Raw genomic sequence first — 27732 nt, 5'->3', positions numbered from 1 at the left:
AGGAGCAGGGGGAGAACCAGGAGGGACGATGTGGAGGAAATGAACAGAAAAAGGAGGCATTTCGTGGCTAACCAGCTAAAAGATTTTGTGTTTTCTCTTTCACTCTCTCTGTTGTTTTGTTTTGCTTCACTCAAACTCAGCACACTGTTTTTTTTTTTCCAGAAAATTAACAGAAAAAGCAAAAAGTCGTAAATGGTGAGAGGCATTTTTAGAGCTTCCAGCAATTTCACTCTTTACGAATCAGCAGCAGGATTTGTTGTTTGTTTTGTTCTGTTTTTGTTTTCCTTAAAGATTTCCTTGCCTCAGTGAATAAGTTTTATGTTTCTTGACAGCTCCTGGTTATTTTTTTTCCACTAAAAGGTGGTTATTTTGTCACTTCCTGTTTTGTTTTTTACTTTTAAAACAGCTGCCATTTACTGTGTAGGGCACACTTTGGTGCAGAAATCTGTTATCGACTGAGTCTGCCATCACCTCAGGGTGGGACGGGGGCAGGAGGGAGTCCAGCACAGGACAGGCAGTGACATGACTATAGGCCCTGAGGGGGTCAGGGGTCAGAGGGTCAGGGGGAGAGGAAGGAGGGTAGGACAGGTTCTAGACAGCAGCAAACAAGATGCGATCTGCTTTAAAAAAAAACAAAAAGACAAAAACCTAAACACCAAAAAAATAAAACAAAAAAAAAACAGGACAGATTCCAGACAGTTTGTAACGATTTGAGCTCTCAGTCTTGCTGACGGTACTGGATGACGGACTTGCGGTCGGGTCCGGCTTGCAGCATGCTGTTCAGAGCCTCGCGGACGTCCAGCGCGCCCGCGCCGCACTGGCCGTTGGGCAAAGGGTCCGAGAGCGGCAGCAGCGAGTTCGCCGGAAAGCAGGAGGAGTGCACCGCGCTGGAGTACAGCGAGGACGAGGATGAGGAGGAGGATGACGAGGACGAGGAGGACGGATTGGGGTAGTGGGAGAGGGCGGAAGACAACGAGACGGCTTTCTGCGCGGGCGGGGTCGGCGGCAGGGCGGCGCAAAGTAGCTCTAGTATGTCCTGGTGGTTGTTGACCAACAAGTCGCGGCTTTGCTCCTGTGTCTGCTGCTCCTGCTGCTGAGGCTCCGGCGCACGCTGCAGGTCGAACTGGCTGGACGGCGTTGCCGCCGTCTCCGACGTGTGCTGCAGGATGTGCTGCAGGTCGAGCTGGGGCAGCTGCGTCTGCTGCGGGGCGGTCAACATGTCCGGCGCCGTCGGGCCCAAGAGAACGTCCAGGTTGAAATCATCCACGAAGGCGGCCGGGTTGGCGGTGCTGTCCGGAGACGAAGAATCTGGGCTCACGGTCAGGTCCAAGATTTCGTCCAAAGGATTCTTGGAAGGTAGGAGGGGAGCCGGCGAGAACTGGGTGAGCTGGAGCGGCGGGTTCTTGGATTGAGGGAAAGGCATGAAAGGCGGCGAGTTGTAGAACGGGGGGAATCTGTGGCTGGGCTGGCAGGCCTGGCCGTTGGTGGCGGAGGAGGAAGAGGACAACGAGGTGGAGGAGGAGTTGTTGGGCCAGCCGTTGAGAGGGAACAGCGACAGGCTGTGGGAGGACGGCTGGGAGAAGCTGCCGGGCTGAGTCCTCTGCAGAGCGTTCATGTTCTGTTTGGTGAACTGGTTGGACACCAGGGTATGGGCGAGCGACTGGGTTTGGAGGTGCTTCTGGCTGTACAGGTTCTCCAGAAGGTGCTTGTTCTCCTGCTCCATTTTGCGCACGCGCTCCTGCTGCTCCTTCTCTTTCCGCCTCCGCTTCACCTCCTCGTCCATCTGCAGCAGCTCCTCGCGCACGCGGGCCACGCAGTTTTCTGGGATCTTGATGCCTGTGTGCAGCCACCGTGGAGAGAGAGAGAAACGAATGAGTCCTGAGAGACCGACCAAACGCTTCTTAAACACATCAAACAACTCTCTGTTCAGCAGCCCCCTTAATTCAAATGTAATGTTACCTTGGAAATGTATTAATTTAACTGCAACTTTTTCAAATTTTATCATAAATGCCGTTGGGATTCTTTGTGATAAAATTACAAAAAAGTAGTCATAATAGCAAATTAATTATTGTGATAAAGTAATATATTGATAATGGTGCAAGTTTGCTCTCTCAAATTTTATGCAGAAGTGGAAAATATTTTAAACATCCAAAAACAATTAATAAAATGTAAATAAAAACCACATAAAACCGAGACTGCAACTAAAATGAATTGTAAAGTCTCTGAAAACAAAATTGGTCTTCAAGAATGTTAATCATCAGAATGGAAATGATCAAGCTCATTGTAATTTATCACGAGAATCTGTGACAAAACCTAAAGATGGATGCTCACAAACTTCATTCGAACATGAGAACATTTTATTTTTGTGACATTTGCAGCCAATTCTTGGGAAAATCATTCACACGCAGATCTAGGACTTCCACGCAGTCGTGCGTGCGACGCCGAAACGCTGGACGGCGAAACCCTGGACGCACTCACCGACTTGCTTGTTGTGCTGCTTGGTTTTGAGGCGGACGATCTGCAGAATGCTAGAGTTGGTGATGTCGGACACAACGTCGGAGACCCGCTTCCACACCCGTAACAAAGCTCCGCACAGCATGTGATACTGGCGGAGACGCATCCCCGCAAGACACTCCTGGCCCTCCTCGATTTTCTTACACTTCCCATTCCTGGAAGAGGCAGAGAGGAAATGAATCTACAGCCGTCCAGTATTTGACAAAAGCTAAGGTAGAAGGCAGTTGGATTTATTCTATTTTTATTGGCTTTATTTGCTAAGTGTGACATTTATTTATAACTCCAATGAGTTTTACAGCCTGTAATAGTTAGAGACAGCGGACTGCTCAGAGGAAGCCTGAGCTGATAATCCTCGGAGATGTTGTGGTTGTTTTTGTTACTCACCAGTTGGCGTGGCTGCAGTTCTTAAAGGAAAAGGTGAACTGGTTCTCCCAGCTCTCCCTGGCCTCCAAGAAAGTAACCTGAAACAACACAGAGTCGACATGATAATCTGTCGAAGGTTCAGCAAGTGCAGACTTGCAGAGCACTAATTTGGCTTTGGCGAAACAAGTCCACCAGAGGGCAGCAGACTCCAGGCTATGAACATCCATACTTTTTCAAAGCAATTTCCAGAGCTATTAGTTTTTAAATGCCAATGTCAGGAAATAATCAATATTTGCTAAAATTAAGGTGGAGAAAATATCATACAATAGAAAAAAATACGATGGAAGTAGAAAAAGTTTGCTTAAGTGTGCTAAACGCAGTGGATAGGAAGGCAATATATCTGGTTAGTTGACTTCTTACCTTTCTGTAACGTTGCTGCAGGTTGCTGAGGCTCTCGGGCTGCGTCTGCTTGCCAATGTTGGGCTTGTAGATGTTGAAGTTTTTACCTCTTCCCTGCTCGGCCAGCAGCACACACGGGCTGTTACCTCGCAGCTGCAGAGAGAGCACACACACCCACACAATTTTAGTATATGATACCAATTTAAAGCACACAGGGAAGCTTTAGGGAGCCTGGACAGAGACGGACGAACGGACCTTATAGGAAAGGTAGAATCCCTCATCAGGACCGGTGAGCTTCAGTGACCTGTTGTACGCCTCCTCCCACGGCATTCCTCTGTCCACGCTGATCTGCAGCGCAAAAAAAACATGAGGGTCAAACGTGTGATGCGACTTTGAAAGACAGAAAAATATCTGTCTTCAAATATCGTAGAGATCTAACAAATATCCGCACAATAAACTCACTCTTTACTCTTTATTTAAAGAAATGAGAACGCTACCCCGCAAAACTTGGCTTTAAGATTTTAGGTGTCTGTAAACATCTGTGCACTGAAGTAAATATCGAAGACTAATAAAGCAACACTCAAGAGGAAAGCTACAAGCCACTGAAACATCTTTTACCCTTTCTTATATTTTCCTAACAAAAATGTAATAAACTTTAATGTCCTGAGAAATATTTATTTGGTTTTGATGTTTAAAACGATTTCTACTTATTTCTGCCACTTGTTTGTTTGTGGTTATTTGTTAATCTTTCAGAGACACACAAATGCAAGCAGGTAAACCTTTCAGAAACATCTTAGACATAATTGTTTTACTTCAAGTTTCAGTGGGGTGTAAATATGACATGACACAGCTACTGGGTCCTGTGCTGGATGAGGATCCTTATTTATGTTGGCAGGACACAGAGTGAGCAGGACGCTACGTGGAGCAAAACAATCCTAAACCTTCTTACCACTCAAAAACAATAATTAGAACTATACTTATTAACACATCATCCACATGCCAACAACTTGTTTGGAAGAGAAACCAGAAAGCAAAAACACTTCCTGTCTATGAAATTTTGCCCTACTGTAAATTTTCCCAGTAATTATTCCAATAGATGAGTTGAGATAATTTTCAAATATATATTGATAACGGCACAGTAATGGGAAGACCAATAAAGTTGAATTTTCTAAAGAACACTTCACACCAGAACTGGAAGATATTTGAAATATCTAAAAATAAAAACCAACCAAAAAAAAATCAATAAATAAAACGGAAACAGAAACCATAAGTAAAATGGATTATGAAGTCTCCCGTCTTAATTTATCATTTGATTCATTACTTGTTGCGACAAGCTTATTCCTGTCCTACCACCACAAACATAAACATGAAGCTTGTGCTGTAAACTCCTCTATGACTAACTGGAGCTAATATACTTTAGTCAGATGAGATTAAAATGTGTGTGTGTGTGTATATATATATATATATATATATTTTTTTTTTTTGCCAACAAAGACTTTAGGTCGGTTTTAGTTATGGTGGACATGTACAAGCACATGATGAGCACAGCAGTGGCGCCAACAGGTGTACGACCAAGAACATCTTATGCAGAAGCTCCATGTGCTGAAGCCAGCCAGCAGGGTCTGACTTAAAAAACTACAAGTGGAAAAAAAAAATCTTTTCCACCAGACTGTTATCTACTATCAGACAGTCCTAGACTCACACAGGTGAATCTAACCACATGTAATTCCCTCTCCGAGCTTATTAAAATGGTCTCTGTCCGCAGGATTCAGTTCGACGGTCGACTCCGAAATGTCAAGTGTAGGTTAGCCTGAAGCTGGCGGTTAAAAGCGGCAGATACCAGTAATTATCCTGTTGCCACCTACAACTAGAATCTGCATGGGCTCCACGGCTCCGGGGCTAAGCTTGTATAATCACAGTCTTACTGCTGGAAAAGTGACATCAATCAAAACTCTAATACCGCAGTCGCAACCGCTTGGGGGAGGGCAGGTTACATGGAAAAAGTGTTTGTTTTTTTTCCTTCGTCTCGAAGGTTGTTCAGGTGCAAAATCCACCTGAAAGCCTTGAAATCTTGGCTGTTGTTTTTACTGTGAGTGGATGACTAAGAGGCTTATTAGAGCCCTATAAATTTACCTGGATTAACAGGAAGAGGCAGCGAGAGATTAGAGAGTTTTTTCAGATAAAATCTAAGCGGAGAACAAAAACACAATGTGCTGTGAAGACATGCTGGTCATACCTGACTGTGAAGCGTCTACCATTATGTTACACATCTGAAACATCAACCCTTTGTGATGGATGGCACGGTATTTCACCTAAATGATTTCATAGCTACGCAGTTTGTCCACTTTTCCAACAGTAAAACCTTTCCAGCACCACGCAAGATAAAAACAATACAAATGAATCTAATGAATCCAAAGAGGACAATTTCAATTCACTAATACATGACACCATTTACTACTGGTATTAATAACAAATTGTGATTGTATTCTACGTAGCAGGGGCAGTGGAAACTAAAATACAGCCTTTTTTGTTGTTGAAATTTCTCTCTCACACACCCTATACACCTGAATGGTCTAAGAACAAAACACTAAATTAACAAAAAACATTCCCCAATTTCAATAACTGTAATGTACAAAATGTAAGACAACCTGTAATTCAATTACACAGCTCAATAAGTCATGAGTCATTAGGAAAATGAAATATTCATTACGTTGAACAAATTGGTTTGCATTTAGTTAAAATGACCTTCCTGCTCAAATTACATGCTTAAACGCCATATAAATAATCAATTGCCTTACTGTAAAGACGCTTTGCTCCTAAAAGTTTGCTATAACTTTATTACAAAACTGTGCAGACAGAATACCAAGCACTTTCCAAACCTTGAAAACACAATGGATAGGAAAATATTCCTATTTTCTAGGATTTTAAGCATCGCAAAATCCTCACAGCTGACAGGAACCATAACACACCGGAGGTGAGGTTGTGCTGTACGTACCTTATAAAGAACAACCTGTCCGTCTTGAGGATTTCCGACTGTCAGGAAGGTTTCCTGCTTCTCCTCATAAATCTCATCATTGCCGGGGGCCAGATCTGGGAGAGGCACAAGACAACAAATAGAGGATTACACTTTATTACCTACAGTGTAGACCAACAAATTATAAACTCCACCAGAAGGTGATTGTGTGGCGATAAAAAGACATTCGTTGGATTTTATGAGCTATTTCATGTTTACCCAAAAAGTAACCCTGTTGAGACACCGTACCTAGGATTCCCATGTCGTATTTGCCCTCCTTCTTGTCCTTCTCAATCAGGTAGTCGAAGTTATCTGTGAAGTACTGGAAGAGGTAGTTCTGCTTGTGGACCTCCAGGCCCAGGATGCGGTTCAGGAACTTGGTGATGCTGCAGTCTGATGTAACACAACACAGCTTTGTGACGAAACCTGAACACGCGGTTCAAACAAAATCCCTTTTGGAAAGTCTTACCTTTCTCAGTACTGATGCCAAGGCGAGGCTCCTTACAGATGATGCCCACATCCATCATTCCAACTTTCATGTCTGAAATAAAAGATATAAGAATGTATTAGCTATCGGACAACAACACTAGACTGTAAGCTGGAGAAAGGTGTTCTCTGGACCCAGTCTGACCTCTGAAGAACATGGCGTCCCCTTCGGGGTATCCTTTGGGAGGAGGCACCTTGTTTTCTATGTAGCCATTGATTGATTTGGTGATTTTATCCAGGGCCTTGGTACCATACTGCAGAAAGAAAATGTTTTTGTAATCTTGTTAGCATATATCAAGAATCTACATGATTTTAACATATTAGGCTGAGTGTTGCATTCCAGTAAACTACTGCTGAAAACACACACCTTGTTCTCAAAGTTGTACTTGCTCAGGTCCCTCGATTCAGTGGCTCTTCTGTCGCCGTGGGTCAAAGCACCCTGCACACAGGAATAGCAACAACAATTCAATGTCATGAGCTTCAATGCTCCACCAAGCAGTAACATTTTACCACCTTATGCATTGCTAATCTTTGCTTACAACCCAATTGTTATTATTATTATTACTACATTAAGGGTGTTTTCACACCTGATAGACTCAGTTTCATTGGTGACCAAAATCGCAACATTTGTGACATTCTCAGCTGGCTTTCACACTGACGAGTTAAACCATCCAAACTAATTGAAAACCTGTTCACCCGCTCACCTACTGAAGGAAACGACACAAAAACCTCCAAAGAAGACATGAGCGCAACTTCCTTCTTAACAAAATGTAAATAAAAATGGAGTGGTGTCAGATTCAGATTGTAGGATTTCCCTTTTGTCTTTGGTAAAAGACCATGACTAATTTTCCCTATAGAACTAAATTTGTGGGTTTGTTATGGTTGTTTTTACCCAGAATGCCCTGCGTCATAGTCCACTTTATGCTTTTGGAGCGGACTCTGGTCCACTTTCATCCACATATTCATTCGGACCGCACCAGAGGTCAACTTCAACTGAACCAAGACCAAGGTAGAATTAGCTTTTCTGGTCTGCATCAGAGTTTGATTGTGCATTCACACCTTCCCAAGCTCTAGTAGACAAACTAACTAGAGTTAAACAGACTAAATACGCCTGGTGTGAACACACCCTGAAATTACCTAAGTCTATGTATCAAACCCAACTGATAATACTCTAAAAACTTAAGGTGTACTGAGCTCATACTTTGTTCAGCCCTCTGTTTAGCGTCTCACTGCAGTCAATGCCCACACCAGACACAGATGACAATAAAACTGTTGCCTGACTGATGCTCTTCTTTCTTTGTTAAAAAGGAACTTTAAAGTTATTCACATTTGTTCAGTGCTTTTGTTTTCTCTCACACTACAATCACGTTCAAACTAAACTCTGAGTGCGTGAGGGAAATGTCAGACAAAGCCAAGTCGCAGGCAGCAGCCAGCAGCCAGCAGCCAGCTAAAATAAAGGAATGATAGGAAAACAGCTGGATCTCTTTGCCAAAACTGATTCCACAACTATTCTCGTGTCCATTGGCTGCAGAGCCGTCCGGTTGGGCTGACTGTGTCCGGCTTGAGCACACAGCCGGATCAGATGCAAACTATTCCTGATACATATTTACCACATGCTCAGCTGGCGAAAAGGCAGAAACGACTTCCTGGAACCACTGTTCCCTTTCCCCCCTCCTTACCCTTATCCCCTAAAACAGCCGTCATGCTGTGTCACTATGGAAATAGATGAGTGCTAGCGCAGAAAAGCATCGATAATGATGGAAAATAACTGTAGTCTTAAATCATTAAGACAGGGGTGCTTTTGCTTTGCTCGCTCGGTTTTCCGTCAGTGGAAAGACCCAGAATGTGTTGAGGTTTGTGAAGAAACAAAGGATCCTCAGGCAAACATCCCAAAAGGAACAGGAAGGACAAAGGGTGAAGTCGCAGTGACAACCCAAAGACTCCGCAGAAAATAAACACAAAGAGAAGATCTTCTTTGTTTACAGTAAAACTGTTTTTTTTTCCACATAGATTTAAAAAGAACAGAACACCTCTAGTCATGGAGAAGATTTCCTCTGGTGAAAGGAAAAAAATAAAGATGACAAACGAATCAAACTGGAGACCCACTGTTAAGAATTTGGGGATTTTTCAGTCAATTCTGATTTCAGCTTAAAGGTTATTACAAAAAACTTTTTTCAGATCAGCATAAAAATTATTGCCTTCCAGCATTCCCCAAATAATTTTTATAAATTATTTTTACTGTTACCTTGAAAACAACAAAATTCTCATGCAGTTGTGATTATCCAGTAAGTATTTCCAAATTAGCAGTGACCAGGTGTGTAATCCCGACTCTAATTATCGATTCAGATTTTTAAAACTCGTTTCCTTCTATAAACCATCCATATAAAAAAAAAAAATCCCACAACACTGCTACTAAATACAGCTAAGTCTGAGTCGTCTTCCTGCAGTAGCAACTTCTACACTGAAGAGTGTTTTGTTACCACCACCTGGTAGATATGATGACTGGATATTTGAGCATCCAACCAACTGTTCACTGGTTAAAGTTGATCAAGCTGAGGTTTTTTTGTCTAATCACTCACCAGGCTCTCGAGTCTTTTGGCCACAATAGATGCGAAACGTCTCTCCCCGGCCAACTCTGAGATGAGGAAGATGTACTCTGGTGCTGTGACCTGATTGGACCGGTGAGTGCGACCTGGAAAAAACACAGAAGACGAGGGGAGGTGAGACTGTGCCTACAGTTTCTGGAGATGATGACAACAGATTGTTGTTTTATTCGTCCTCTGTGTTGTAATCCGCAACTTCACACCTTTCATTAGAGTGGTGAAGGTGCTTTGTATGCCATGTGTTCACAAGTGAAAAGCTTCATTCCACGTGACGTGTCTAAATGACATACAAGCCACTGTCAGAAGACTGCAGATTTTAAGATAAGCCGCTCTAAATGGCAGAAACGAATATAAAACAAGTTGGGGATTTTTGTTGCATATTTCGGATTAAAAGAACAGCGAAAAAACAGTTTTAGTGTGTAAGAGATGATCATGAAGCCTGAACAGAATGATAGGGATGAATAAAAATATACAATGTTTTTTTTTTGTTTTTTTTTTCCATCAACCTTCTGCAACTTGCACATAAATGTTTCATGATGAAATACGCTATTTATGATGGCTCTGAGTAGGAGTGGGAACTATCTGTGTGAAACGGCAAACTAAACACAAAATCCTATTAGAATAAATATATAGCTGGAAAAAAATCATGCAAATGAATGAAGGTATTTGTGGGAGTGTGCTCTTGCAGAAACCACAGAGGAGGAAGAGGGCGTCACTATTCATCTTAGGTATGAAAACAAGCAGAGTCAGGGCAAAACAACAAGAGAGCAAATTGCAGAATGATTATACAGCCACAGCTTTGATATTTTCAGAAACATTTTGGTGAACTTTTTCTCCTCATTTGGATATAAAGTCAACTTTTGTTAAAATCTTTTTAAAAAAAGACCAACCTACTAATTTAAGACCTTTGACCTAAAGTCAAACACTCTGACATAGGAGCTAACTTTAGAAAGCTGACATAACCCTGGGACAAATCTAAAAATTGGGCAGAGTAGCGCTCTTTAACATAACCTATATTTGCTGATGATTCATAGACAAATAATTACTCTGAAGGCGGCATGTGGGCTCTGTGGTCAGTGATGATTTTCTGACAGAGACAAAACGATTCTGTGTGAATCGCAGCTAACGGACAACAAAAACTGCTTCAAAAGGTCAGATTTTTTTCTACAAAGTTCCCCAGCTGTGTGTAGAACGAGCTTTTAGTAGAAAGTGACTGATTCTGAGGTTAATTTCCCTGACTTACCGAACTGCTGGATGGCCCGGTCTGCACTCCACGGCAGCTCCAGGGTCATGTGGACCCTTCGCCTCTGGTTCTTCACTCGTTTGTCGGCCTGCAGGGAAATCCCTGAGCTGGCTGCTTCTGAGATGATGGCCACCAACTGCAACAAACAAGCCTGGACGTTAATGCACGTCATGCAGAAGGACGTCCATAAAGCAGCACCACGGGAAATCATTCCTGCTGTAGCTATCAGATTATACAACAGTCCACTTTAGTTTACGCTGGAGTTATTTTTTTATTTATTTATACATACTGTATATTCCTATGTACATACTTATTATTTCATTTATTTATTTTATATTTAGGTCATATTTTATAAATGTTATATCATGTATTTGCATTTGCCAGTAGTTAACACTTTGATCAGTAAAGTCTATTCTATTCTATTCTATTCTATTCTATTCTATTCTATTCTATTCGCTGTTTCAGCAGTGATGGACACTCATTTTGTTAAACTGTCGTTGCTGACCTTTTCTCCACACATGAAGCGGTCCTTCTCCTTGATGTTGATTTGGTCGATGGTGGAGCCTTGCTCGGCCCGGGACTCGTAGCGAACGGTGCCGTCTGGACGCCGCACCACACGACCTTTACGTCCAGTCATCTGTCAAAATACATGTTTTATTTATTTTTTTTAAATCAGACTTTCAATTCAAACATTTTCAGCAAAATATAAAAATAGAAACTTCATACCTCAGAAACTTTATCTGGTCCTCCAAACCTATCTATGAGCACATCCAATGTGTTGAGAGGTAGTTCTTTTCCCAGTTCAGCAATTTTAGTGAGCAGGCTGTGCTTCATCTCCTCTATCCTAGCTGTAAACGGCAAAAAAAAAAAAAAGAAGAAGAACACAGTCAAGGTGACTTGTAAAATTTAACCTGTTTGCGAGGCGATGGTGGAAAGACATCGATGGTCAGAGGCTCTACCTGACTGGTGGCTAGTGTGGTTAACAAAGATGACGTCATCGTTGTCTTGCAGGGAGTCTGGCGAAGAATTGGAGTCGGTGTCCAACCCCTCAGAGTCGCTGCTGCTGTCGTCAGAGATGTTGATCACACCGCCGCTGTCCACTGTGTGCTTGGGCATCTTTGCCTGGCGACCTCGCGGCTTCCCTGAATGGATAATTGGACATGATGATACAGAAATCACTCGATTGTGTTTTACTCCAAAGACCTGGACTTAAATCTGTAACTTCTAAACTCTTTGGGCCTTGTAAATAAGGACTGGGATTTTTTTTTTTTTTTTACACTAAATACAGATTATTTAAAGCCAAGTTTAGGGAACATTGGAATATTTGTTCTATTAAAAACAAACAGTTTCGGTGGTTTGTTTGTAATTTTGCTCAATCACAGGTCTCGTTGAAAAACGTGATTTTATTTTTATTATGAGTGTGAATTCAGTAGCAAGTCAAAAACCAAAAATACTGAAATGTTTAAAGAAAATCATGTCATGATGAGGCACAGTAGAGATAAAAATAAGTTATTTAGTGTATCTTTTTCATACTTTTCCACACCCGGGAAATAATAAAAGCTAATTTCTTACTCTTCCATACTTTGTAGGAACCCTATCATCTGCGGTTTTGTGAGTCAAATCGATTCATTGTGCTTTGTACCTTTTTTTCTTTTATTCCCTGGTGCCTTTTCTCTCCTTTGTTTCTCTGAAGGAAAGTGCTTTGTTACAAGAGACTGGAATACTCCCCTTGAGAGAGGAAGAAAAAAAGAGAGACAAACTTTTATTGTGATGTCAAAGCAATAAAGACAATGAAGGGCAGATTTCCAGCACTGTGCGTTCCTTCTCCGGGCTTCCTAAAGCTGCCAGGTGCTGACAGGCAGATGAAGACGCTACTGGGTGATCTAATACGATTCGGCTTTCAGACATGTCTGCCGCAAAAGGCTTGGGGTCAGCTAAGTTCAGCACTCAAAACTTCCTTCTTCTTCTTTTCATGAATGAGTCATTCTACGATTAAATAGTTGCAGCTAACGAAGAGGTAACGCGTTTTAAATTAGCACAAACCAAGCTGTATGAGACACAAGCCATTCACACAATGTGAGGCACAACTGCAAAAATGGAATCATTTGACGCAAAAAAGACACAAAGTGGAATTAATCCTGAAAGGAAGGTCAATACTGTCAGTCATATACCTAAAATGGAAGTTGGAAACATTACTATTTTTATGCTGGTGTAGTTTTGACTATCAGAAATGAAACCAAATTGCCAGAAAAAGTAGGACAGTTTTTTACTCACTCGGCTGCAGAAACAAATCTGTCAAGATGCCCGTCGTTTTCGTCCAAGACCTCTCTGGTGCGTGATTCTCCAGTGGATTGCAGCCCGATAACAATGCACTGTGATGGAATAATAATAATAATAAAAAAATGTCATCAGCTTTTCTTGAATATAAACCAGCTTTCTAGATTTTGTTCATTTAAGGACTTGTTTTGGGACAGAAAGATGCAAAAATTATGAGTCAAAATGCAATACTTGAATTTTTTTTAGCTCATTTTAAAATCTAAATTCAGGGGTTCCCACTAACTTTATGGCAAATTCCTCCACATTGGTGCATCTTGAGAAAACAAGACACTACATGGCCAAACAAACAAATAAAAAAAAGAACTCATAATTATTTTCAGACAATGGGAGTTTTTCCAAAATGTTTTCTTTTCCCATACTTAACCAGATCATAAAAGTTTAAATAATCAATCTCCATTCTTTTTCACAATGTTTGACAAAACAACTTGTAGAACAAATAGTGAAACTGTGCCTGAAATTATTACAAACTTAAATATTCCACCCTCTGTCAGCGTGAAGAGCAGCAGCTGATGCTTTAATCTTTGTCTCATAACAATAAGAAAAATAAAAGTCGTACTCCAGGGTGTGCTGTACTGACCTTTCCAGCCTCCAGCTCCTTCTGAGCCAGCTCCACCAGGCAGCGCACCTTGGCAGCGATACAAAGGTATTTGAAGAAGCGCTGGTGAGATGACCAGAACTGTCCCCACAGGGACTTCCTGCTGACCAGCCCCAACTCATCGGCTGCCTGCATGAACATTTTCAGTGCCTCCGCCCACTGCACACAGAGTCAAGATGTCAGCTGAAAAAGCTCAAGATGTTCGTAAAAGAAATTAAGACAAAATAAAAAAAAACATTTTGAAAGGCAGGGTGATCCGATTCAATTCTGAGAGAGAGGCAAAACTCACCAGCTTGGCTGCTTTGTTGTAGACCTCTTTGAAGTCGCTGTCCAGGCCGATCTCCTCGATGCGGAAAGAAACGCCAGAGAAGCTTAGCTGTCTGGCAATATACATGCCGCTCACTTTCATGTCCATGGCCACGATCTCCATAGCCCCGACCCCTCTGCAAATAAATCATTTACATGATTAACTGAGGGGTGAAACAGCCACAGCTGCATCTGTAAGGGTGTTTTACTATCAGAACTAAAGCATCAAAATGATTTAACAGGGTATCTGCAGGTCGAAACTAAGACTTTTTAAGACCCTTTTAATGCCACTTTGAATGAAATTTAAGATTGGAAAACAATAAATATGTGGGATGGTTGGCAGATCCTACTGAATTACAATCATTATTGGAAAAACCTCCATAGTGTTTAAAAGTTTTTTTTTCTGCACCTAGCCTTGTTTTGGTTGGCAACAGAAATGAGCCAGTGGCAAAAACAAACGTTATCCAGTCAACCGGAAAGACATTTGCACAGAAGCAGAAAAGCTAGCTAGGCAGTTAGCAAGGATACATTAGTAGCTAGCTAATGTACCCTTCGAGTCAAAGGCTCAAACTTCCAGTGAGAAAAATAAAAACAGTACAGGAGTAAATACTCCTGCCACGGCTAAATGTAAGACCTAAGAATATTGTATTTAAGACCTGTTGAAGTCCTTAATTTTTGCTTTTAAGACTTTTTAAGGAAGCGCGGACACCCTGTGAAAAGGCATTTGAAAGCATTTGTCTTTCCAAATAAATAAATCACACTCTACATACCTTTTCTCAATGGCATGCAGGAAGTCATCAAAGGTCCTGAAGGGTGTGCCCTCGCCCCAGATTCCCAGGCGGCTCATATAAATCATGTTCTTTGGCTCAGAGGCACCTGAAAAAGACGTATATTTTCAAATCCTGTCCCATATCCTTGTTGGCATCAGCTGATGTTTTTTATTATTTTTTTTCCATCAGCTTTACCTGTGGCACTGGCGTACACCACTCTGGCGTGTGGCAGCTTGTTCTGCAGGTCAAGAACTGCCTTGCCCATTTTTGTGGATGTGGCGTTCTTGGCTTTGTGGCATTCGTCAAAAATAATCTATGGCAGCGAGAGGTCAAGGTGTGAACGACAGAGATGGACTTAAAGTTCAGATGAAAGCAGAAACGACAGTCTGTGCAACATGGACGTCTGTGTGAAAGGATACAACTCCATCAAAGTCCTGCTTGCACCAGTCCAGGATCTGTTTGATTCTCGTCCGGTGCTGGCCTCCTGCCTGGCTCTCTCCGATGAGTGCAGAGTAAGTTGCAAACAGGACTCCTTCTGAGGTAGCTGTGTCTCCATACTTTATCTACAAGAACATTCAAAATGATTCAAAATGTAAGAAAGTAAAGAAGCATCCAAATTGATGCCCACATGGACAACAGAAACAAATAGTTTTACTCTAATTGATTCCCTTTACCGACCTTGTTTAAGGCATGCACCGGGATATTTGGTGCATCTATGTCTTTGAGATCTCTCTCTGCGTCGTATTTCAGGTCATTGGATATGCTGAACCTGAGGGACGGAGCAGGAAAACAATATGTAACTCTAATCACTATTTCACAGCCTCTAACAGGATAAGCATTATCCAGTGCACAATAAGTCCTAAACTTTCTTCATTACACCAACCTCCTCCTAGAACTACAGCTGCAGTCTTTTGGGGTATGTCTCTATTATCCAGACTCTCGTTTGTGTCAAATTGTCTTTGCAAAATTCCTTCAAAATATACCCACAGCATGATGCTGCCACTACCATGTTTCATTTTGGGGTGAAAAATGAGGTGCGGTGTTAGTTTACCCCAAAACTAAAATGTTAAAGGGATATTATTATGTATTTTACAGTCACATAGCGCAATTTTAAACTACAAGTAACAATCAATTGTTGTAAAAAATACCACATATATCAATCAAAGCTTCGAAGAAATTTCACTTTGACGCATTGAAATTGGCCTCTGTCTCTTTAAGGAGCCTGGAGACTGCAGCTTTTGGGAGGAGCTTTGTGGAAATGGGCAGTGCTTTGTCAGGGCAAGCGTTTTGAATGAGATTAAAGGACTTAAACTAAAGCAACACTCCAGGTATGTCTTTGATGAAGAAATTACGTTATAACGTGGCGTAAAGCTCAAAAAGTTGATTTCACATAATTTTACCTAATTTCCTCTCTTTAAATATTGTCTACTTATAATATAATATAATATAATATAATATAATATAATATAATATAATATAATATAATATAATATAATATAATATAATATAATATAATATAATATAAAGCACCTTTTTCCACCTGTTCTGCACACGTCGCAAACTCTTTTAAGAACACCCCGCTTTTTCGGATTTTTATTAGTAAAACATAAAAAACAAACTTTGCCCTTGTTTAAATTGGTCTATCACATAATAGGTTTATAGTTTTAGAATGACAAAAAGATACAGCAAGGCACTGTATTTAGCACCTCTCCGATGTGTGCGTCTTCTTACCACAGTGCTTTCTTTCGTCCCTTAAGGTAGTTCTCCAGAATGATTCCTGCCACGGTGCGTCCCTTTCCGACGCCTGCCCCATCTCCAATCAGGAAGCCTGCTCTCTGGTTGTTCTGGAGAATCACCTCGTGTTGCTGCACAGAGAGAGAAGGAAAACATGACATTAGAACTGAATTGAACTAATGAACGATTAGAGATGATTTGAAGATGTTGTGCAGGTATTTTCACCTGACAGGCGTAGATAATGGCCTCTAACTGCAGTGCAGACAGCAGGCCACTGTTGATAGTTGACTCCGGGATAGACAGAGTGTATGTGATGTCCGGAGGAGGGACGCTGGACAGCGTGTTGGTTTCCACGACAATGTCAGGATGCGAAATTCCTATTGTGGCTAAAATGACAAATAATAGTCTTAGAAACGTAGAAACGGCACAAAATGAGGAATATGAAGGAATCAGATGTTGATGTTGAGTCCAGCAGCTCACATTTTGAGGGTTTGTACTCTGCGTATGTGTCAACATGGCCAAGCTCCTCTGGCTCCTCCTCCTCAGCCTCCTCTTCTTCCTCTGGTGGTGGTTGTGTTACTGGAGTCTGGAAACACCAAAAAAAAAAAAAAAAAAAAGATGTAAAACACACTTTGACTTTCTGAATTTTGAAGTTAGACTTATTTTGTTACTACAGAAGAATGAAAAAAAAAAAAGCTGTGAAACATGTAGGCAGAGAACTGTATAAAAAACAACAGCGTACTAGAGTCTCGTCACGAAAATATTCTCTGAAGATCAGAGAGAGCAGAGGATCCTTTTCTTTCTGCATGACGTGCATGGATATTTGTTTATGAAAACGTGGAATATATGTTACAGTGTGACGGAACAAACTGCTGGATCAAAACAAGATCTCTAGATAAGTAAAAACAATATAGGAATTCTCCTAATTTTCAGACACACCCAAACAGGCTTGTATCTGTATGTTAGTGAGAACTGATAACGCAGAGGCTCATTTGGTTAAACCATCAGACGGCTGGAGACGGTTGCTACCTGGAGTCCTAAAGCTTGCGTGCTGATTATAGCAGAAATATCTTCCAAACTGGTCAAGCCTTGAAACCTGTCGCCATTTTGCTGTCAACAAAACATAAAATGAAGAAATACTCAAAAACTCAAATAAAGATCACAGAGCTAAATGCAATAAATAAATAAATAAAAAGAAACAAACAAACAAACAAAAAAAAAAGAGAACACAAATCTGAGAAATGGTTGTGTTTGTTTGTCATCCTATGGATCTGGGTACTTCGAGGATGTCTTTCAGAGAACCACTCAACAAAATGCAATTTGTACGTCTGGCGCTGAAAAGCCAACGACAACAAAAAGCAGATAAAGCGGCACGTGTCTGGGAAACATAATGGCTGAAATGAGGGCAGAATGAAAAGGAACATATAAAAGCTTTCAGTAAGTCGGTGAACTCAATGAAGTCTGATCATATCAAAAATATTGTTGGGCCCATCTAGTTTTATAGGCCGCTAACAGGCAGCAGTGCATGAAGAGCGCGGGGTATTAGAGTTGCTTTTTTTTAAATCACTGACTTCATCAAAAGCTGTAAAATAAAACTGTACAATAATCGAAAAATAAAGAGAAATTAATAACAGACTATAGCTCTTTGATGTGCAATGAAACAGGAGAATAACTCTTGAATTAAAGAAATGCTAGTATCTGTAGCATAGTAAATGTGGGAAAAGGACATTATATGAATAATGGTAAAATGTAAGATAAGATCTGTATTTGTTTTAAAATGTTCCTTTTTGCTTTTTATTAGCTGGAGAACTTTTATCCAGCTAAATCACAATCTGATTTATTTTTATACCTCTTTAGCTGAAGTATGCTGGTATCCATGGATACAAATATTAACAAGTACTCTTCTGGGGATAAAACCACAATTGAGTCTTACCTCTATGCAACAAACAAGCTAGGAAGGACTAATGGATTTCCTCAACCAGAAAAACAAATCAGCTTAGCAGAAGGTAATATCAAATAAAACACTGATGAAGGTTAAATTTTTTTGCCAGTTGATCTAATATCATTAGTCAAAACAGTTTTAGTGTATTTATTTAATAAATAATATTCATACGGATTAGAGTTAGCCTGTATATTGCCATAGACGGCAGGGGAATGTGACGAAAACTTGATATCTTTCCTTTAATCCCCTCTACACTTGTTAAGACACTCATTGAAACAAATGTCTCATAATTAGCATTCAGAAGTGGTTATAATAATAGCAGCTTTCTTGCTACTGACCTCTAAGTGGCTCTGTGCTTGTGTGGTGGCGGGGCTAGTGTTAATGTCCCAGAGTGTGGGAACTGGATCCGGGTGATTGGCGGGGATGTAGGACTGGGTGTCGGCGTACTCCGACAGCGAGTCCGCCGGAGAAGAGAACAAAGAGTTTGAGAGGTCATCAATGCAGGACAGGTCCTGAGGACAAGAAGAAAACAGGAGGCATTTATTAAAACCTTGACATCATTGAACAAAAAAAAATGACAAGCAAACATACAAATGTTTGCTTGTCAAACATTTGTATGTTTGACAAGAGATGCAAGCAGCATCTCTAGCCCACCCTTAAAGGAAAGGTTCAGCAAAAATGAATACATTAATTAAAAATAAGTCAAATGCAAAACGATTACAAGTGTGTATCATGGAGATTTTTTTAGATTAACATCAGTACAGATGAGCTGCTTCACGCTAAGCGCTACCAGACTGGGCTGACAACAACAATTCATCTGAGTGCTGAAGTTGTTACTGAGTGAAGAAGAGCGTGGATGTTAGCTTCTCCTGTAAAGTCAGTTCAAATTTTTTGCATTAGTGCATATCAAGCTATGTTTGATGTAGGAACTATGAAAATAGGCATGTTTGGAAAGCCTTCCTGGACTATGCTGAAGGATGCTGACGAAGAACACATCAGCATCCTGTTTCGAGCATTTATTAGCTTAGACTGGGACTATAAAATGATCAAAATGTGTAATACCCCTAACTTTCTATTTTTCCTCAGTACACTGCACTACTGAGATTTTCTTTTGTAAAAATGAAAATTTATAGATATATTTTGGAAAAACAAAATAGGCAGGTTTAGGTGTTCTAAGATGTAAAATATTTGCATATTTTAGTTATTCGCAGGCGGGTCCGTAAATACTAGGAGTCCATTGTAAAGTATAGCTGCATAATTTTATCCCTCTAGGCCAGTGGTGCCCAAAGTCGGTCCTCGAGGTCCGGCGTCCTGCATGTTTAGTTCTCTCCCTGGTTTAACGCACCTGGATCAAATGTTGTCTCATTAGAAGGCCTAAGGAGAACACCGACATGCTGAAAAGATTGTTTCTACCGCCAGGGAGAGAACTAGAACATGCAGGATGCCGAACCTCCAGGATCCACTTTGGGCACCACTGCTCTAGGCTTTCAACCTCTTGCTTGTCCTGGTCTTAAGTATGTTTGGAAACATAATCATACTTTTCAGGTAAGGCTCTGCACTAATCATGCTAATAATGGCTGATATAAGATGCTATTAATGAGAGTTTAAAACATCAACTTTTGATGATTTTGTCTTCGCTTTAAAATACTAAACTTCAGTTTAACATCTATGTGGTGTGACACGGCCTCTGCTCATAATGTGAATAATTAATGACCACAAAGGCTCCAAAATAATATCTTGAACGGTTCTCCTATTATCTTACCCTTTTATTTCAGTTCTTAATAAAACATCATAACAGACAGGCATGTCAGATCTTTACAATAATTTTAAAAAATCCTTCTTCAAACAAATGTTTCCACATGCAAATGCGTGGGGTATTAAGCGGAGAAGTGAGAGCTTGGCACGCTGAGTTTTGCGTGTCATTTCAGCTCTGGCTGCCTAGCGGTTCACCCTCCACTCATAGTCCTTTCCAAAATCATTTGCATGCCGCACTCTTTAACTAGACTCTCCCAGACCACCATGGCCCCCCCAGAGACATGTAAACATAGAAGTGTGTAGGTGTGTGTGTGCGGGGGAGGATGGGTAAAGGTTAACCAAGCTGTTTTTGGAGATAGATCATTATAATTTAGCACATAGTCCATGAGAGTAATTTCATCAAAGTTTACTTCCACGATTCGCTCTGAGCCATGTGTGGAAATTCCCACACCCTCCGCTCCAGAAACTCACACATGCAGGCATTATAAGCTTTGTAAATAATAGCCCATCACACACTGCAGGATATCATTGTAATTATTGTGCCAGAGGGAGCAATGCACCACTTCCTCATGTGATCTCATGAGAGAGATGTAAACAAAATAGAGACTCTTGTGAAACAACTTAGTTTGGCGTTAGCTAAACTTTGCAGAGAGAGAGCGAGAAAGAGAGGAACAAACAAATCCAGATGATCAGAAGAATTATGACAGGAAGTAATAGCTAGGGAGACGAGCATTAGCAAGAAATTGAAGACGAGGATTTGGCCGTCGGTTTCAATATTTGCCATGAACAGTTTGCTGATGTTTGTTAAAAGGGCTGAAATGTTTGCTGGTGCTTGACAAATGCTCAACTGCTGGTAAATTTTAACCATTGTGATTGTAGCTAAAAAATTTAGACATGTTTTATATTGGATTTACCTTCTAAAAGTAAATCTGGACTAAATCTAGAGTAGGCCCTGTTTTCCAGTTTTGAGGCATGCAACTGAACAAAACAGTGAGACAGAGTAGTTTTTTTTTCCCAGTAAAAGTACAGACTAGAGAAGCGTGCTATAAGGGATTAACCCAATGACTTAGAAACAGAGGATTATGAATTTTACATTGCTTTTTGAAAAAAACACAAATTGATTTCTGACCCTGTGTTAAGGTAGTTTCATAAACAATGCTGTGGTTACAGGCAAATGTGTTCACATCCATCAAATTCTTCCACAATTTGTCCAGATGAAACCACAAAATTCACTGCATTTCACGAGAACTTGACAGATCAAACCAAAGAGAGCTGAATGCGATGAACTGTTTTAGACTTAACGTTAGACGCATCAGACTGAACAAACAGAAAAAGAAAACAATCCTTCCACCAAATTACCTAAAATGGCCTTTCACAAAAGAATGACACAGCTCTTAGGAGGGAAGTGCCTTAGAAACTGAGTGAAATGGTCAGGCGTCATACTGACTCACTGTTAACAATATGCTGGTACTGAAGACTGCCGAGAAGCTGCTAGCACGACTGTCATGACTGCCTGTTAAGACATTACTCACAGTTAATCTGAAATAGTTTCACAACCATGAGAGGATGAGAGCGAGAGCTCCCAGTGTCAACATGACGGCATCATGCAGGAATGGGACACTGCGCGGATGATATGAGGCAGCAACACTGTTGGATACGCTTCACAGATTCCAAGTAAAAAAAAAGCCTTTTCTTGGCGTGCAGCATTCAGTTTTCGATGTTTTCTGGTGACTCTGTGACTGATTCTTTCCTTTTCTCCTTTTGTCTGGGTGTCAGTGTTTGCTTCCTTAGGGCAGGATCAGGCATGAAAGCTGTAGTAAGTCTGCAAGGTTGCTCTCTACCCAGGATAAAACGAAGTGGGACAGCCCACTTTTGTGTAGTGGTCAACGTAACGTAAGCTGTCGCTTTCTACCTATACCCATGTCCGTTTCGTTGAAGTAATCTCTGTCTGTCAACGCATCGCATCGCATCCACTGCCCTCGGTACTTTAGACTTTAAATAAAAAAGGACACAGGACAAGCTCCACCATGGAAAACGAGAAGAAAACCAGTCACTGAAAGGGAGTTACAAGAGGGACAATTCTTCTTTAAATAGGAGTTCAAGGGAAATTACGACAATTTATTCAGTCTGGAAACTAATCTTTGAAATAAAGCAGTCATCCCACATTTTCTAATTCATTACTTGACTGTCTGGACATTAAGTCTTCAGAGATTCCAAGTCACTGTTATTAACTTGACCAACCTGACGCTGAGGAATCAGAGAGCTGCAGCGGTTTTAACTAAGACACGTCCGCGCTCGGTGCCATGCTAATCGGGTTGTGCAGCCGGGCGTAACAGAGGCAGCAGTGTTTGCCCCGCTGCAGGCCCGTACCCAGGGCTACTTCATTTACCGCTCCTGTGAGTGGGCCCTGCCAAGCAGAGATAAGGCTTGAATTCCAACTGGCCCGATGGTAATCTGTCTGCTTTCACAGCACACAGCTTGCAGTCATCTAACTGCTAATCCTGCCTCCCTCTCTGTCTCTCTCTCTCTGTCGTGCTAGCACTTTCTTTTTTCTTTCCTGCTGTACACGAAATTCATGATCTGCAAATATATGCAAATGTGTCTTTCATTGTTGGTTTCTGGGAAATAATGCTGTCTGAAAGCTTAATGAATAGGTTGAGTTGTTGTGTGTCTGAAAGCCCATCAGCCTGGTTTTTCCTGTCGCTTGTTCACTCTGTTGTTTGGTCTTTGACTTCTTCTTGTTTTATTTTGTTGTTTCTCCTCTAATGTGAACACCACCAATATTTGCTGCATTAATCTATACACGAGACACAATGTGTCCATAAAGACAGCATTTTCCAAACGCTACCACCATCTATCTGCCTGATGATGATGATTAATGCATGCACACGGAGACAAAAACAAGCTTGCAAGATATGTGCAAAGCTGCAGTGGCTTTTTTTTTTTTTGTTTTACTGTGGCAGAAGGTGTTGTTTATCAGATCTAAGAATCAGAGCTGGAGACATAAATCACACACCTTAGTCATTTGCTGTGTAATTACAGTTATAGCTGCTGGATTAGTTTGGGGAGCACACACATTAAATAAAAAATACATATGTAAAGTGCTAAAGAATAAAATTATTATTTTTTGAGCAGATGATGCATCATTTTATTCATCTGGGGTTTTAAGAAGATTCTGAATACAGTGAGAAAGTAACAGTTTCAAAGAAACTGCTTTACATGAATAAATTAGCATTAGGTTGTAATTTGTACTAAGAAGTACAAGATAAATTCAAGGGTCAGTCAGAATATGGGGCTATTGTTTTAGAGGATATGTTAATTATTATCTATTTGTGATATACTTTAATTTTAAATGAAACACAATTATTGAGTGCGCTTAACTTTGTGGTATGTTTTTACAAAGACAATAAAAAAATCTACAGATGAATGATGTGTCTGAAACCTGAATTTCAGTTCAGGTTTAACTAAACAGCGGCTGCACGGTGGCACAGCTATCAGGACTGTTGCCTTACAGCAACAGGTTCAAATCACGGGGCGGGGAGTTTCTGCATCGAGTTTGCATGCTCTCGCAAACACATTGAGAGCATGCACAATCTCACCCATTGACTGCTGGGAAAAAGCACCAGCCGCCTCTGACCCAGCAAGAATAAAGCGGGTAATGTTACATGAATTAAAGCTGTACAATTTACTAGAACTAAATACTATAGTAATGGTGTACAAAACATATAATCTTCAAACTGTATTCAGAACTGTATTTGTATTCAGACTGTGACTACACAATGCTTTAAATTGAAAGACACAAAGTTTGAACTTGGGGAAAGTAACTGTTTAAAAAATGCCCCAAAAAACAGTGGTAAACTTATAAAAGTGAGGTATGGTTGTCATTATTTGTGAGATATGTTTTGCCCCAAACCAATCTACACTTTCAGTATAAAACCTATGTTCTTTTTTGTTTCTTTTTTTTGTGCTATAACAGTGAGTGCTACCATATAACAAAGTTATTAAAGTGTATCATAAACTATAATTCATACACAGTATTTCCAATTGGACTTAATTTCACTCTGTTTAAATTTTATCTTCTCTTAATGTAACAGAAAAAAAATAAACATATTTCATTTTGACTCTTCCTGTTGCAGTTAATAAAAGTAAAAGTAAATTCATATATATATATATATATATATATATATATATATATATATATATATATATATATATATATATATATAAGATTAGCAAACACCAAACCCGGAGAGCAAAGCTCTCAGTTGCCACGGGAGAAGCTGTCTGACAGGAGAAACGAGGGACAGACGTTCCCGATCCACTGACACCGGATACGACACGGTGGCTGTGATAAGCTCAGCTGCTACCGTACATGGAAATCTAGCAGCCGCGACTCTTACCAAGCTTTCATAAACCTTTATTCCACTAAATTTCATTTCCCTTCCTACTAGAGCAAAATTTGCAGTGATATTTAAAAATTTAAAACTGTCCTTTTACTCTCCTTTGCTTACAAAGATCTTTGCATGGACATGACAATATTCTTCCAAAATTGGATACACGAGCTTGGATACAAACACGCCACTTTGAAAAAGAAATTAACCGAATGCAATCGCTCAATTTCTTCAGCTTAAATATGTCCTTTTTCTTGAGTCAAATAATGCCATGCTTTAATAGCAACAGTAACCTCCATCAAATCACCTGCAGTAGATCATTTTTCTTTTGAGAGTCCTTGGAATCAGTCATATTTCTCAAAGAAAAATAGTACAAAAAAAAGCCTGATTGGTGAATCTCTACTGAGGTATGAGCCAGTGTTTATCAGTCTTTAGCCACATCCTGTTAAACTCAATAACCTGCTTCGCTGCACGGTCAAAGACTGAGGTTTGAGCTGTGCATTGCCCAGGGCTTTCCCCTCCTACACACTGCCAGCTTGGCTGCTTTTCCAAGGTCAGGAAACCAGCCACCCTGGCTACCCCCTTCCCCCTGCACACCCACTCTGACACACAAACAAAGTGAGACCTAAAATGACCTCAGCATTTCAGCTGTACATCCCTTCATAGCTTCATCCACTCTGCCTTATTAATATGGCAAAGACCAACTTGTTTTTACTAACTTCTGTCCCTTTTTTCCATCTGGTCTGTTGGCTTCTCTTTGCATGTGTCCATTTCCCAAACACTTCTGTCATAGCACTATAAGATTTAACACTTCACTGGAAATCTGTTGCAGTGTGGGGATTTTTTTTTACGGTTGCAACACAAGAGTGACTTTAACAAACACAGCTGTGAAAGTCACTATTTAGGGAAATTAACACACAAATCCAAGACTGTGACTATTGCTATCTGTAGGTGTGGCTGGGGAAAAAAAAGACTGCAAAAACAGTAATGGAGGCAGGGGATGTGAGTTACACTTTGGTCATGAGATCAATATCTAAAACTGCAATGATGAAGTAGCAGCTGTTTGTAGGCGACTTGAGACTTTGAAAGCAAGCCGTACATACGTGCCCTGATATCTCATCTGCCAGTTTCTGTGGTTTCCCTGTGTGTGTTTGTGAGGGGTGGTGGAACCCAGAGCTGTGAAACGTCCCACATCGCCCCCTATGTCCAGCTGACGGAAACAGCTCCCGTCTGACTCTGCCCTCAGTGGCCAGCTGTTGACCTTGTCCATTCAGCCAGGATGACCCGACTGATGGATTTTGGGTGTGTGCTTGTGTCTTTATGGAGTGAGTTTGTCTGTGAACATCGACCTCTAAGTTTTGCCACAGATTCTCATTTGTTTAGGTCTGGATTTTGATTGGTCCAATCAAACATGCACATTTGTTTAAATCTAAGTCCTTCCTTTTAGCCCCAACTGCATGTTTAGGAATGCAAGGACCGCAACTTGCAATTATTTTAGTGGTCAGTTATTTTATCGATTATTTTGATTATTAATTGAATAATTGGATAAAAAAAAAAGTGAAATATTCTGAAGAATTTTCATTTAACTACTTAAACCTTTTTTATGCAATATTAGAAATACATGAACAGATGCAAATAAACAAAAATAGTTCAATTCCTTTTTTCAAATAACACCATAAAAATTGTATTGTCTAACATTTAAAAACACAGCATTCCTCTGGTTAGTGTATGTTGGAATTTGTAGCAAAGGATGCATCTGCAGCTAAAAAATACTTCTAACATCAGCATGTGAAAAACATAGACCTTTCTAAACTTAGACCGTTTTGGCTAAATTACTGCTCTGACTGTTGTTCTTTCAGTAAATGGCCTTTTTTGAGTCAGTATACTTCAATTAAAAATGTATCATTTACTAAATTAGTCGACAATTATTAATTATTTCAATAATCCGATTAATCTTGATTAATCCTGATTAATTTGATTAACTGCTTCAGTTCTAGTGTCTTTATAAAAAGCGAAACGCCACCACTGCCTCAAATCCGTAACGCATTTTCTTCTAGTAGTGCTTTATATTTCACTCCATCCATTTCTCGTCACCTCTGATCAACTTCCCTCACCCGACTGCAGAAAAACATGCCCACAGCATGATGCTGACCTCACCACGTCTCTTCACAGGAATGGCGTGCTCAGCGTGATGAACAGGTTTAGTTTTCAACCACAGATGGCATTTCACAGGCTCAAAGGTTGATTGAATGTCGGTTTCATCTCACTGTAGCACTTTCCTCTATATGTTGACATTGCTTTTAGCAAAATGCAAAAGATGACCCAGAAGTTTTGGCTGCGTCTTCTGTTAATCCTTCCCCAGCCTGCCAGTTTATTTAATTTTGGATGACAGACTGAATATCGCTCTATTGGATGTCCAGAGCTAAGGAAGAAATTAAACTGCCTTACTCTGTTTTAAACCACTTTATCTCCTTATTCCCGTCCTGTCTCCTGTTTCTTGATCTTTATAAAGTGGTTTGTTAATTAATGTTCTCTAAGAGTCTTCACAACCAGTTTTATTCTAAAATTGAATTAGACAAAGGTGTACGTAATTGGCAAATGATGTTACTTCTGAGGCAACTTGTTGAAGTAGATTATATTTCAGAGTATCAGACTAAAGTAAATAAAAACATCAGCAGGTCACATGTTTCAGACTTATATTTCTGAATAATGGATCATTTTTCTTCCGCTTAACAATTATTTGTGATTTTTCTATAACGTCCTCAATTAAACATATTCCAGTTTGCAGACCTATCTAAAACGTGTAAAAGTTCAAGGGGCCTGAATAGTTTTGTGAGGTACTATAAAACAGGGACTGCTTGTGTCAACCAGCTGCTTTTGGTTAACTTGACAGTTAAAGTAATAAAATGATTGGTTGTGGCTTGTGGCAAGCTTCACCCCAAAAGTTTCCTGGACAGTATCAATCATCGTTGATGTTACATAAATCAGGTTTTCCTTTGATGGCTTAAAAGAGCCAATTTGCCTGGCAGCTACTGTTTTAATACACAGTGAAGGTTTTAGGTTTGCTCTGGCCCAGAAAATCTATTCAAGGAAAACATATTCAAATACTTGGTCGTCTTCAATTAAAAGCCTCAATTTCTGCAACTTCAGAGAGCAAAAGACAAAATAATAAAGAAAAATGCTTTCAAATCGTAAAAGTTGACATATTTTCATGGAGAATAATGAGTGATTATGTTTCAATGTTTAAACTTTTCAAAGCCTAAAGAGTCAAATCAGTTGTG

At 40.3% G+C, this 27732-nt stretch overlaps 1 protein-coding gene across 1 annotated transcript in view; it reads right to left on the bottom strand.

Moving 5' to 3' along the window:
* Positions 1-382: 382 nt before the first annotated feature.
* The window catches only part of sbno2b (strawberry notch homolog 2b), a 70416-nt gene continuing 43066 nt past the window's right edge, over positions 383-27732 (bottom strand). Inside the window, exons 5-32 of the mRNA XM_008407247.3 lie at positions 18644-18817; positions 17393-17473; positions 16844-16949; positions 16589-16749; positions 16361-16494; positions 15308-15398; positions 15049-15192; positions 14825-14942; positions 14630-14735; positions 13843-13996; positions 13536-13712; positions 12896-12993; positions 12264-12349; positions 11581-11763; positions 11348-11469; positions 11127-11258; positions 10622-10757; positions 9355-9467; positions 7143-7214; positions 6921-7029; positions 6759-6830; positions 6539-6682; positions 6272-6366; positions 3532-3624; positions 3298-3429; positions 2899-2975; positions 2479-2669; positions 383-1836 (exon numbers count right to left, since the gene is read on the bottom strand). Of these exons, the coding sequence (XP_008405469.1) occupies positions 719-1836; positions 2479-2669; positions 2899-2975; positions 3298-3429; positions 3532-3624; positions 6272-6366; positions 6539-6682; positions 6759-6830; positions 6921-7029; positions 7143-7214; positions 9355-9467; positions 10622-10757; positions 11127-11258; positions 11348-11469; positions 11581-11763; positions 12264-12349; positions 12896-12993; positions 13536-13712; positions 13843-13996; positions 14630-14735; positions 14825-14942; positions 15049-15192; positions 15308-15398; positions 16361-16494; positions 16589-16749; positions 16844-16949; positions 17393-17473; positions 18644-18817 (4419 nt within the window). The 3' untranslated portion in view covers positions 383-718. The remainder of the gene's footprint in view (positions 1837-2478; positions 2670-2898; positions 2976-3297; positions 3430-3531; positions 3625-6271; positions 6367-6538; positions 6683-6758; positions 6831-6920; positions 7030-7142; positions 7215-9354; positions 9468-10621; positions 10758-11126; positions 11259-11347; positions 11470-11580; positions 11764-12263; positions 12350-12895; positions 12994-13535; positions 13713-13842; positions 13997-14629; positions 14736-14824; positions 14943-15048; positions 15193-15307; positions 15399-16360; positions 16495-16588; positions 16750-16843; positions 16950-17392; positions 17474-18643; positions 18818-27732) is intronic.

This window comes from Poecilia reticulata, chromosome 4, assembly GCF_904066995.2.
Source record: "Poecilia reticulata chromosome 4, P_reticulata-male-v2, whole genome shotgun sequence".
Taxonomy (NCBI): Eukaryota; Metazoa; Chordata; class Actinopteri; order Cyprinodontiformes; family Poeciliidae; genus Poecilia; species Poecilia reticulata.
The sequence above is the reverse complement of the archived record's forward strand: the minus strand, read 5'-3'. Positions and strand labels throughout refer to the sequence as shown.